Source organism: Mirounga leonina, unplaced genomic scaffold, assembly GCF_011800145.1.
Source record: "Mirounga leonina isolate KUSES-001 unplaced genomic scaffold, KU_Mleo_1.0 Mir_488, whole genome shotgun sequence".
Classification (NCBI taxonomy): Eukaryota; Metazoa; Chordata; class Mammalia; order Carnivora; family Phocidae; genus Mirounga; species Mirounga leonina.
The window spans coordinates 685,237-698,186 of record NW_023270777.1 but is presented as its reverse complement, the minus strand read 5'-3'; the positions used below and the strand labels follow the sequence as shown (position 1 = coordinate 698,186).

Genomic DNA, 12,950 nt, shown 5'->3' with positions numbered 1-12,950 from the left:
CAGCCCACTGGGCTGTGTCTGCCCACCCCCTCTGCAGCCGTCAGCGTGTCCCCAACTCACCCCAGCACGGCGTGAGTACCAGCATGTGTAAGCCGAATGCACAGAGAGGGAGGAAGGCGTGAATGTGCCGTGAGCCCCTCCCTGCTTCGGGTCCGGAGAGGCAGGGCTGTACGCAGCAGGCTGGTTGGCACTGCACACAACAGCCCCCCTAAGCCATACGGGGCAGGGCGGAGGCGGTCTGGGAGAGGCTGGGCCTCAGGAAGGCTCCCGGAGAAAGTGCTCACAGTCAGCAAGCAGCCACCTGGCAGCTTTGGCCAGAGCACCGGATGAGCAGGAGAGGAGGGGGAGCATGGCCTAGAAGTGAGGACTACAGAATGGAAGACGGCCTTGGGATCGGTCTGACAGCCCCCTACAATCCGTGGTGGGAGCCGGCCACGGCTGTTTGATTCCTGCGACCATGGTGAGCTTACGAACCCCGGACAATTACATCGGCTGAAGGGAGGGTGCGAAGCTCACTGATGGCCTCCGTGCCCGGCTGGGGGATTTACCCTTCACTCCTCAGACAAGGAAAACCCACGTGCCGGCCTCATCGCAGAATGAAGTCACTGGGTTTACAGAACACTGGGGCTGAACAGAAATGGTAAACAGATAACATGATCCAGGCTTTTTCTCCTGCCCCAAATCCCTAGAAAATGACACCAAATATTTTCCTAGGAATTGGTCTTTAGTGGTACTATAAAATAAGAAGGGGGTGTCCTTGGCAGACCAGACACTGTCAGGCCAAATCCACCAAGAGGTGGACAGCAGAGAGAACGGATGGGGGGAGATAGGGCTGGTGACAGGGTTTGCAGAGCCCACACAAAATGAAAACGTGGGGACCTTTGTTCGAAAGTACTAAGAATTTTAAGATGGCAACAGCAGAGCATAAAATCAAGTGTGAGACCCTTGTCAGCGTGGAGCTTCGTATGACTTCGAAGGTCAAACGTCCCTAACGCCGACTGAGGAGAGAGGAAGCCATGACCTGCATCCTGCAGAGGAAGGAAGCCCTGTGGCCAAAGGCGGGGCAGCTCGGGGGGAGAGCAGGCTCCTCGATGGAAAACCCAGGAGCAAAGGAAGCTTTTGCAACTGCCTGGGCGTGCTCATCCTCCTCCCAATACCCGCTTGTACCGAGCAGAGGCATCTGCCTTCAGGTGTGGGAAAGGCTGAACATTTGAGGAACGGGACACCCTGGGAAGCTAAAAATACCAAGAAGAATAAACCAGAAGCTAATATCACCCAGGAGCATGTTCTACCCTCCCCGATACTTAGATGACAGTTGTTTGCAATAAACAGACACATCACATCACCCAGCAATAGGCTGGGATGGGGGAAGTGCGACTACTAAGTCAGATTCACAGACAGTATCATCCAGTATCACAGGAACACCGACAGCGTGGAAGAAAGATGCCAAACTCAGTGACTGAGGGAGGCGAGTCCAGGAAAATGGATCTGCAGACCCCTTGGCCAGCTGGTGGCATCATAATGAATGGCCCTCAGACTTCAACAATCGCCATAAGGACCTAAAGGGTAGTTAAAACACATTCAGTGAGTCTGGGAGGGGCTCAAAATCCACGTTTCTGACAAGTGTCCAAGTGATGCTGATGCTGTTGGTCCAGGGACCACTCTTTGAGGACATTATCTAGACACAGGTCATAAGCCAGAGTCTGAGAGGAACGATGGGGAAAATAAAATAGCTCTCTGGAAAGGCAAAGGCAGAGAAGGTGGTTGGGGACACCTGGGCGGTGCCTGCTTCCCTCCTGTCAATAAGAATGTGGTCTTGATGACACCATTTGTTCCTAAAACAAGACTGTAAGCAGTCCCTTAAGTGATAGCTCATCGACTGTTAGTATAAATAATTCTGAAAGACATATGCAAACTCTGAGCATAAAAGATTAGCAACATGGCAAGGACCAAGTGGAATATAGCCCAGGAATACATATGAAAATCGATCATAATAATAGAAAACAGGACAAAACCCACAGGATCATCTCAATAGATGCAGAAAAAGCATTTGGCAAAACTCAACACCCTTTCATGATAAAAGCACTGATCCAACCCAGAATCAGAAGGAACTTCCTCAACCAGGTAAATGACAACTACAAAACAAAACAAAACAAAACAAAAAACCAGCTAGCATCATATTTAACAGAGGAAGACCAAAAACTCCACTGAAGATTGGGAACAAGACAAGATGTCAGCTCTCACCATTTCTATTCAGTATTATATTGGAGAATCTAGCCAGGGAATTCAAGCAAGAAAAGGAAATAAAAGGCATCCAGGTTGGAAAGGAAGAAGTAAAACTACCTGTTTGGAGATGACATGATCTTGTATATAGAAAATCCTAAGGAATCCTCCCCCAAAAATAAACCTAATAAATGATTTCAGCAAAGTTGCAGGATACAAGATTATACACTAAAATCAATTGTATTTCTACATACTTGCAAATAATCCATAAATGAAATCAAGAAAATAATCCAGTTACAATCAAATCAAAAAGAATAGAATACTTTGGAATAAACTTAACAAGTGCGAGACTTGTACCCTGAAAACTACAAAACATCACTGAACGAAATTAAAGAACTAAAGAAACAGAAAGACATCCCATGTTCATCGATTGGAAGACTAAAATTAAGATGGTGATACTCCCCAAACTGATTTACAGATTCAACACAACCCCTATTAAAATCCCAGCTGGGTTTTTTTGCAGAAATTGAGACACTGATTCTAAAATTCACATGGCAATACAAGGAATACAGAATAGTCAAAACAAACTTGCAAAAAAGGGCAAAACACATGGACTCCTGCTTCCTGATGTCAAACTTACTACAAGGGCACAGTAATCAAGATGATGTGGTGCTGGCCTCAGAGTACACACATAGCTGTGGAATAGAATTGAGAGTCCAGATATAAATCCATATGTTCCTGATCAATTGACAAGGAGGCCAAGACAATTCAAGAATTGTCTTTCCAGGGCGCCTGGGTGGCTCATTCGGTGAAGCATCTGCTTTGGGCTCAGGTCAGGATCCCAGGGTCCTGGGATCAAGCCCCATATCTGGCTCCCTACTCAGTGGGGAGTCTGCCTCTATCCCTCCCCTCTACTCATGCTTTCTCTCTCTCGCTCTCGCTCTCTCTCAAATAAATAAATGAAATCTTAAAAAAAAAAAAAAAAAACTGTCTTTCCAATAAATGGTTCCAGTACAACTGGTTACCCACAGGCAAAACAATGAAGCTGAGCCCCTACCTCACACTCTACATAAAAATGAACTCAAAGTGGATCAAAGACCTAAATGTAAGAGCTAAAACTATAAAACTCTTAAGGAAAAACAAAAGGTAAATCTTCATGACTTTGTATTAGTTGATGGTTTCTTAGATATGGCCTCAAACACAGAAACAATAAAAGCAAAAATAGATAAGTTGGACTTCATCAGAATTTTTAAAATTTGCACTCTAAAGGGTATTATCAAGAAAGTGAAAAGACACCCATAGAATGGGAGAAGATATCTGTAAATCATATAACTGATAAGGGTCTAGTATCCACAATATATAAAGAACACTTACAACTCAACAAGAGAAAGACAAACAACCTGATTTTAAAATGGGCAAAGGATTTGAGTAGACATTTCTTCAAAGAAGATGAACAACAATGAATAAGCACATGAACATATGCTTATCATCATCTGTCATTAGGGAAATGCAAATCCAAACCATAATCATATGCCATGTCGCACCCACTAGCATGGCTATAATCAAACAATAGACAATGACAAGTGTTGACAAGAACGTGGATTAGTCTGAACTCTGGTACAACACTGGTGGGAAGGGAATGTGGCAGCCCAGCACTCCCAGTCATGGGTGTGTGCCCAAGAGAACTGGAAGTGTGTCCCCACAAAAACCTGTACATGAACACTTACAGCAGTGTTACTCATAACAGTAAAAAAGTGGAAACAACCCAAATGTCCACCAGCTGATGAATGCATGAACAGTATGTGGAACTATTATTCAGCCATAAAATGGAATGACATTCTGGTTCATGCCACAGCACAGATGAGTCTCAGAAACACGATGCTAAGGCAGACAGCAAATACAAAAGGCCACATATTGTTGGATTCCATTTATATGAAATTCGAGGGTTTTGAGGAGGGAAAAGTGGGGAGTGACTGCTGACAGGTATGGGATTTCTTTTGGGGGAGATTAAATGTTCAGGAATTAGGTAGTGGTGATGGTTGCTCAGATTCATGAATATACAAAATATAAAGAAAGCATTGAATTGTATACACTTTAAGAGGGGGGATTGTATGGTATGTGAATTATGTCTCAATTTTAAAAGGAACTTGGCAGGACCTGCTTTCCTTGGACAATGTTAATAATGGCAGCCCTGTGCTTCCCGAGATCACTGGACTCAAGCTCGCTCCTGTTCTGTGCCATAATCTCACTTAGGGGTCTCTGGCTAATTAGCCCACACTGAGGTGCGTGGGGTCTATTTCCATCCACTTCTAACCCACCAGGAGACTCTGAAACTTAAAAGAACAGGAAGATAGAGACCTTACAAAGCACAGAATGAGTCCATGGCACCTATGATATATATCAGGTTGTTACGGAAAAAAACCAGAGGGCACGAAAATGAAAAGATGATTGCTTAAAAAAGAAAAAAAACAACAAACTCCACAGAAGAGCTGAGCAAAGGAATGGCAACAACTGGAGAAGACAGGACCGGTGAGCTACGGATGGGGTTAGAGCCGAGGAACATTTCTAGAGCCCAGCAAGGACCAAGAAATAAGAATAGGACGGGCAAGGTGAGACCCAGGTCTGGCATGTCTCTAAGGTAAGTCTGGAAGGGGAGAGAGAGAAAGAAACACCTCAAGAAATAATAAAAAGAGAATGTGTGTGTGTGTGTATACACACAAATATGCACGTATTACATACACTGCACTGTATATAGATGTGTGGATACATTGTATTATATGTTATATACAGAGTGCATGTACATAGTATCTGTTAGGTCTTATTATATAGTACAGATTGTGTGTATATCATATATATTATACATCACGTGCTGTCAGGAATGCGGAGAACGTGAGAGCGCAAAGCAGCTTCAGGCGTCTGGGCAGAGCCAGGCAGGAGGCTACCGAACAGCTGACTCAGGAGCCCCAGGCAGAGGTCATGGCTGAGGCGGACTTGGACTCACCACTGAGGGCGGTGGAGACTGCCCAGGCTGGTTTCGAGGGCAGCCTTCTCCTGAAGCGTCCTCAGGGCTTCTGCCGCCCAGAGTCATGCCCGGGTCTCCCTCCCGAGGCCCCGCGCTCCGCGTCCTCCTACACGGGATGACCGTGGCCAGGACCCTGCTCCTCCTTGGCTGCCGGAGGCCGTGCCCACACTGAGCACGGGGGCAACCCGTGTTGTGGCTGATTAACGGCTGGCCGGTGAAATGAGTGCGTGTGTTCTGCTCTGTGGATGAATCACACCGTCCCCAGGGGCTGGAGACACAGCAGGTTCCCTCTCCTCACCCTCCCCTGCTTCCCCCTGCTCCCCACTGCCCACGGGGAGGAAATAGCATCAGCATCATAGCCCTGACCCAGTGCACCCCTCCCAGCGAGCCCACCAGGTGCTTGCCAGAACTCACTCGTCCTGGGCTTATGATGACCCGGGACGGAATGCACTTGGCAAGTCCTGACTCAATCCTCACAACACTCAAACTAGCCCTGCTCTGCCCACGAAGAAACAGAGGTACCAGAGGTACCGTGAGCTTGCCTGGCGCACAGAGCCAAGTTCGTGCATGGAGAGTGCCCCAAGCTCTCCCTCCGCTTCCCTCCCCCTGCCCTCCCGGCTCCTCTCCTCGCCCCTCCCCAGCTCCCACTGTGCTGAGTCACATTCTCTGGGTACCAGGGGGCGGGGTGGGAAGAGGATGGGCCCTGAGTGCAAGTCTGGGCTTGTCTTATGGCTACTGAGCACTGTCCTGGGGAAGCGGCTGGAACCCATGACCCCTTCTGGGCCCCTCCAGGGTTTGGGGTGAAGGCAAGAGCGAGCCAAGGGTCCGTCTGCAAATGCGCACCTGTGACAACGGGGGTGTTGCCTCTGGACGAGCCCTGGGGACCAGACTCGGGCCTGCCCTTCCTGGGAACATGCCAGTAGCCCAGGGCCTTTCTGTTAAGACCTGACTACTCTGCAGAGGCCCTGAACCCTGCCTCGGTCCAGCTGGGGATCAGGACAGGACGATCTGAGCACCATGCTGCACCAGCTCGAGGACCTCGGGCAAGACACAGCTTCTGTGAGCCTTGGGTTCTTCCTCTGTAGAATGAACAGCACCCCTGGCGCATCCTTTCCTCAGGACGGCTCTTGGGCATAGGGAGAGCTCCAAGCCAAGGGGGCGGAAGGGGCTCGAGGGAAGCGGCTACGGGCGAGACGCCAGCACCGAGTCGGCCGCCAGCAAGACGGCCCTTCTCTTGGGCTGGGCCAGGACTATCTCACGGAGTGCCCAGCCCGTGAGTGAGGAATGACGAGAAATGAGGAAGAGGTGCTATATGGGGTGGGAGGAGGGACGGGGAAAACTAGCCTGGGGACAACACATACGCAGTGAGCACCCTGGACCCCCTGCGGGGTTCTAGATCCCCAACTCGTTCCCGAGTGACCTTAATCCAACACAGCCCCTCTCTGATTATACGGCCTTCCCTGCCCCTCAAAGCCTGGCTTCCCTGACCCCTCTCCCCCTGGGCCCAGAGACCCTCCGCCCAAGCCTGACCCCTTACATCTTGTCTTGTCCTGAGTCACGGTCACAAGGCAGTGGCCCCAGGTGAGGCACCTTGGTTCTGCCTCCCGAACAACACAGTAGGTGGTCAACAAACATTTGGTTAGTGATGCGAAATGGCCAAATGGGCAGGATGCCCGAGAGGATGGGCCTGCTCTGTTGATAAGCTCCTGGCCCAGCTGGCCTCCACGAAAAGCCTCATGGATTAATCCCCAGCCGCACACCCTTCTGCAACCACTCAGCCGCTGGAGGTTACAGTCCACCCTGCTCCCCTTTCCGGTTCCTTCCCAGAGGTACCTCCGCTGCCACCCCAGCTTAACCAGCTCTGCCCACACCACAGGCCTGGCTGTCCAAGGAGCGTGGCCCCCGCCCCCTGCCCCTAGGAACGCGTGCCCCCGGGTGGTCATCCCATGGACAACGGAAGCTCAGCTGCTCCGCACAGAAAGCCCCGCACGAGAGCCAATGGGGGTCCCTGCAGGGCACAACGTTCAGGGACCGTAGATTCAAACAGGGGAGGCGCCCAGAGAGAAGCGAGACTCCTCTAGAAGACCCGCGTTCTAGCCGCGGTCGCCCACACTCCGGCCCCCCGGCAGCACGCTCCTGCACCCGCCCCAGGCACCCAGAAGCAGAGGCTCACCCTGATGCTCCTCCAGCTTCCCCATGGTCTCCATCTGCTCCGCCAGGTCGTTGGAATTCCACTGGCTCATCCCGATGAGGATGGCATTCTTCCCTTCAGCCACCTCCTCTGTGGGCGGAAGCAGAGCCGGGCGTGAGCACGCGGGCTGTGTCCAGGGGACCCTACCCACGGAGGCCGACTCCCGCCACTGAAGGTCTGTGTTTGTGGACATCCATGACACCTTCCGGAAGCTTCCACCGTGAGCAGGCATTGCTGCTAAGCCCTATGGGGCCCCCACAGGCTGCGGCCAAAGAAAGGAAGGAGGGGACGGCAACGAGAGAGGCTGAAAACCCCATTCGTGTCTCCATTCCTGCCACAAGAGTGGTATTTCCTGAAAGGAAGTGTGTCTGAAGGAAAAGGAAAGCCATGCCCCTAGCTCGCGGTTTTTCTTTGGGTAAGTTACTTGACTTCTCCGAGCCTCAGTTTTCCCATCAGAAAAATGGGTGTGGCAAGGTCCAGCCCGCAGAGCTGCCATGAGGACTCAACAAGGTAATGGGGTAAAGGTCTCAATGCATAGGGAGTGCTGGTTGATAAAGACAGTAAGGTTATTCCTCCACGTGAGAAGGGGGTTGCCACCGGTACTTGGAGTTTGAGTGGGGCAGGAGCAGCTCTGCTGTACCTGGGAGAGCAGAAGACATCTGGCTCTGAGCAAGCCTTGAGCTTTACAGAACCCTCTTGGCTCTCACGTCTACCTTAAGAACCCAGTAATGCCTCCATCCTCCCCAACGGCCCCCTCAACCCCGTCCCCATCTGTGCCCTTCCCCAAAGAGCTCAGGGATTGCTCCGAAGGAGTCAGTGGGGCCATATTCCCCAACCACACTGAGCACAGGCCCCTGGGTCCCCCACGTCATCCGGTGCAGTCCCCTGTCCCAGAGAGGGGCATTTCCTCTAGAACAAACCCACAGGCATCCACTGGCCCTGCTGTCAAAGGGATGGGCCTTCCTGGTGAAGAGCGCTGTGGGTAGACATTAACGGGCCAGTGAGGAGAACCCTCAAGCTCATGACAGCCGCGAAACGGGGGACAAGACCCATTTCTCTGCCCAAGATGGTGCCAATATGGCGGAGCGGGAGCGTGGGGAGCTGTCCAGAGTTCTGACCATTCCCGCCCCCACTTCCTGCTGGGACACATGCTCCTGCCTGGCGAATTCGCCCAGCTGATGCGTTCAACCACGCTTACAAATACTCACTCTGCACTGAGACCGTTTAAGTGCTTCACAAACATCCCCCCACTTGATCCTCCTAACAATCCCCCAAAGGTAACGATCATTATCACCTCCGTTCTATAGACTCGGAAAGCAAAGCTCAGAGCAGTTCAGGACCTTGCCCAAGGCCACCGGCTAGACCCACGATTTAAACCCAGGTGCACTGTTTCAAGAGCCCTCCAGTCCCGACGGGCTGCCCTGGACATCCTGTGTCGGCTGCCCAGCCCCCCAGCCAGGCGCCACACGTATGCCCTGACCATTCCCCACGTGGGTGCGCTCCATCCGGGCGCACATCGACTCCTGTAGGCAGCGCTGTGCTCTGGGCAGACCCCTGGCCGGATTCCAGTCCAGACCCTGCCCCACGTGTCCCTCAGCTGTTCCTGTCCTCGTATGTCTTCCACGGGGCCCTGGTTCCACAGCCCTTCGCAGCAAGCTGTCCTGAGGACAAAGGATGAGGCCCTAAATCCGCAAAGCTGCAGGGGCCCACGTGCGGTCAGAAAGTGTCAGGTGGCGCTGCCCTGGGGAGCAGGACTGCCAAGGGGTTAAAAACTCAGCTCTGGGGTTCGACGGACTCTCTTCAACCCTGGACGCACCATCTGCTGGCTCTCGCACCTCGAACGGTAACGTGTGTTTACGAACCTCAGTCTTTCTCACTGTCAAACCGCATCGCGGCGTCACGGGCTGCCCTGGGCTTAGAGGAGGTCAGGAAGGTGTCTGCGGGCTTGACGACCACAGGGCAGAGCACGGGCCTGGAGAACAGCCCGTGAAGATAAGAGCACACCGCCCCGACTCTCCGCTGCCGTCTGCCCCGGGGCGTCCCGTCCGAGGGGCAGGCGGCGTGGGCAGGATCGGCCTGCGGCCCCCTTGCGGGCCTGGTCTCCCGGCTCGGTGTCCCAAGCACACAGCTGTTCACCTGCTCGTGCAACCTTCACTGCTCACCGGCCGGGTGTGGCGTGAGACATGACCCCCATCCCACAGGAGTCCAGTTTTGTGAGAAAACACAGCGGAGGGTCGTTCTGACGCAGTAGGACAATGGGCTAGGGCTCCTGGCCCAGGGCCGGGCATCCAGCATCACTTGTCTACACATCCGAGTCCCGCTTCCTCCACAGAGCTTGAGCAGCCCCTGGGCTGTGTGCGAGGCGGTCAGAGCCCCCGGGCCCCCAGGGCTCAGCGCGGAGGCCCCCTCCTCTCCTGGCCCACGATCCTCCCCCGGGGTTTGTGCGAGGCGGTCAGAGCCCCTGGGCCCCCAGGGCTCAGCACGGAAGCCCCCTCCTCTCCTGGTCCACGGCCCCCCCGGGCTGTGTATGAGGCAGTCAGAGCCCCCGGGCCCCCAGGGCTCAGCGCGGGGGCCCCCTCCTCTCCTGGCCCACGGCCCCTTGGTCTGTCTCTTCTTTCCAGCAAGCGCACCATCCTCACAGACTTGCCGCCGTGTCCCTGTGCTTGGCGTCGGCCCGCCCCATGCAGCTCAGCTCTCACCTGTGCCCCCCCAGGGCTCCCCCCATTCCTCTCAGGCCACAGCAGTCTCTGCCACGCTGTCCCCCACCACCCACAGCAGGCCTCGCTCTGGCCATGTGCTCCGCTCCTGCTCACTCACTCTCTGGGCTCAGGACCTCTCTGTCCCCGTGGGTCCTTCTTGTGTTCGTCCTTCTCCGTCTGGGTCTCTCTCTCAACAACCCCTGGTTCACTCCTGGGGAGCCGCCCCCCCTCACTCTGCTTTCTGGAATCTTCCATGGCCTTCTCGCGCTCTCTGCCCCCACCCACCCCTCGACCCGCTTTCTCCCCCTCCCTGGGCCTCCCCTCCGCCTGCTCCCAACACTCAGCCGGGGCATTTACTCTGCCAACAGTGGGCTCCTCCCCGAGAGGACACACACGCGTGCACACACACCAGGGCCCTCGTGCCGCTCTGTTGGCTCTGCGTCCCCTCACTGTGGTATGTGCCTCCTGGCAGGGCCCACGGAGGCCACGAAGAGCTGGTTGGATGAATGCCCTGGTTATTGATTTCGCATTTTGATTTCCGGAGGCTGCTCCCTGCATGCTAGTCCTCACCCCCAGTGACATCTGGGGCGGACGGTTTTGCACCTGCTTCACCCCCACGGAGCCCCAGTCCCTGCCCAGACTCGGTGCTGGCGCCACAACCCCAGCCCTGACCCCGGACGGACTGGGACCCTGACCCAGGGCCAGGACTTCAGAGCAGCGAGACTCCTTATCCCGCACAGGGAGCCTCCACCTCCAGCTCACGGGGCCGAGGACGTGTCACCTTCTGCAGTCCCGGGCCCAACACCGCCCGTCACCCCTGCACCCGACACCAATCTCCCAGGACCTAGATGAGCCCGGCCCCAGGGCCTCTGGGTTCAAGACTGCACACCTTCCCTGGTGCTACGTGCCACTGCCCCCACCATGGCCCTCACAGGGGCCCCACTCAGCCCATCCCAGACACCTCGGGGCAGCTCCGTGGCACTTGTTTCCCCTCTCCCACGCCTGAATGAGAGGCAGGGCCGGGGTCAGGAGCACACCTGTGGTTTGCTTCTGTGAGGGCCCCTTTGCCTCCCCCATGGCACAGCGTCCCACTCATCCCTGAGACCAACGACCCCACCCCTGCCTGTGTAACACAAGGGCCCGGGCCCCAGAGGCTCGGCTGGGGTCAGACATGGCCAGTCACCGGCCCAACCTCTGTCCAGGCGGCCTGCACCTCCGTCCACTACCTTCCCTCCCACTGGAGGCTGTGCCCCCACAGGAAAACCCAGATAGAGCTGTGCCCACGTTCTCCACGAGACCCACCGTGGTCAGTTAAATACAATGGTTATCTCATCCCCTTCACTGTGAGAAGCCAGGGATTGGAGCAAGGAGCAGGGTGTCCGCAAGACTGAATGCAGCTCTCGGGCCCAGCCTCCTGCCAGGAGGGGAGCAGGGAGTCTGCTGGTGCTGGGCACAGGGACAACAGAGAGCAGAGGACACAGAAGACGTGGCTGTGGCAGAAACCTCCAACGTCCCACCCGGAGGGGGCTCGGCTGTACTCCCCATCAGGCTACCCAGGCCAGCTGTGTCCTGAAAACAAACCCCGGCTGCAACCCCCCAGCTGCCCCCTCAGCTGCCCCAGCTGCATAACCCCAGCCACCCCAGCTGCACCCCCAGCCATTCCAGCTGCACCCTCAGCTGTCCCAGCTGCATGCCCCCAGCCGCTCCGGCTGCACCCACCTAGCCGCCCTGGCTGCACCCCCTGCCGCCCCGGCTGCACCCCCCCAGCCGCCCTGGCTGCACCCTCAGCCGCTCCGGCTGCACCCCCAGCCACCCCGGCTGCATGCCCCCAGCCGCCCCGGCTGCACCCACTTAGCTGCCCTGGCTGCACCCCCAGCCGCCCCAGCTGCACCCCCAGCCCTTCCAGCACACAACCCTGTAACCGCTGGGGCTGGGCCTGCTTGTGCAAGTTCATAGTGAGGTGCAGGCTCTTGTCTAGATGTCAGGAGAGGGGTCTAGAGAAAGCAAGCATCTCCAGGGAAAAACGCGCGGGCCTCCTGCCCACCTGCTCACCCCACCGCATTCCCTTAGGTCACGTGGGGGGTTTCCTCTACTTTTAACAGCGTCACTGAGGTAGAACCGACCTCAGTAAACTACACATATTTAAAAGGACAACTTGGAAAGTTCCAGCACGTGGACATCCGTGAAACCATCACCCCCAGAGTCTTCTCCGGCCCACTCGAATCCCTCCTTCCGGGCCCCAGGCCACCGGCCTGCTCCTGCACTAGACATGGACACTCTGGGGTTCTGAGTACCTGGGGTCACGGTGCCCAACGCCCTCTGTCCACCCACCTGCTCCCACTCGGAGGCCCCCCAGTGCCTGCACTCCTGGCCGGTTCCTCCTCAAGGCCGAGCCGTGTCTCCCCACACGGATGACCCACGTGTGTGCGTGCACTCACCCGCCGCTGTGCGTCTGGGCCGTTTTAGGTTTGGCAGCAGTACATACAGCTGCTGCGCAGGCTCACGGGTGGACGCGCACTCTCCTTCGTCCTGGGTACACACCTGGCCGCGAGAGGGCCGGCGCCTGGGGCAGCAATGACCACGAGTGCAGAAGAGCTAGAACCCACCCCCACGTGGCTGTACCATGGCCGCGCCCTCCAGCAGCTTGCAAGTCCCAAGTCCTCTGCATCCGGGTCAGTCGAGGTAACAGGTGTGGGGCAGCATCGTCCTCATGGGTGCGTGGCAGAGTCACACCGTGGTTCCCCGCGGGCTCGTGGCAGAGTCACACAGTGGTTCCCCAAGGGCTCGTGGCGGCGTCACACCGTGGTTCCCCAAG

General features: G+C 55.6%; 1 protein-coding gene across 1 annotated transcript in view; it reads right to left on the bottom strand.

Moving 5' to 3' along the window:
* The window catches only part of PITPNM3 (PITPNM family member 3), a 68,749-nt gene that overhangs the window by 38,250 nt on the left and 17,549 nt on the right, over positions 1 to 12,950 (bottom strand). The window contains exon 3 of the mRNA XM_034989337.1: positions 7,419 to 7,526. Coding sequence (XP_034845228.1) covers positions 7,419 to 7,526 — 108 coding nt within the window. The remainder of the gene's footprint in view (positions 1 to 7,418; positions 7,527 to 12,950) is intronic.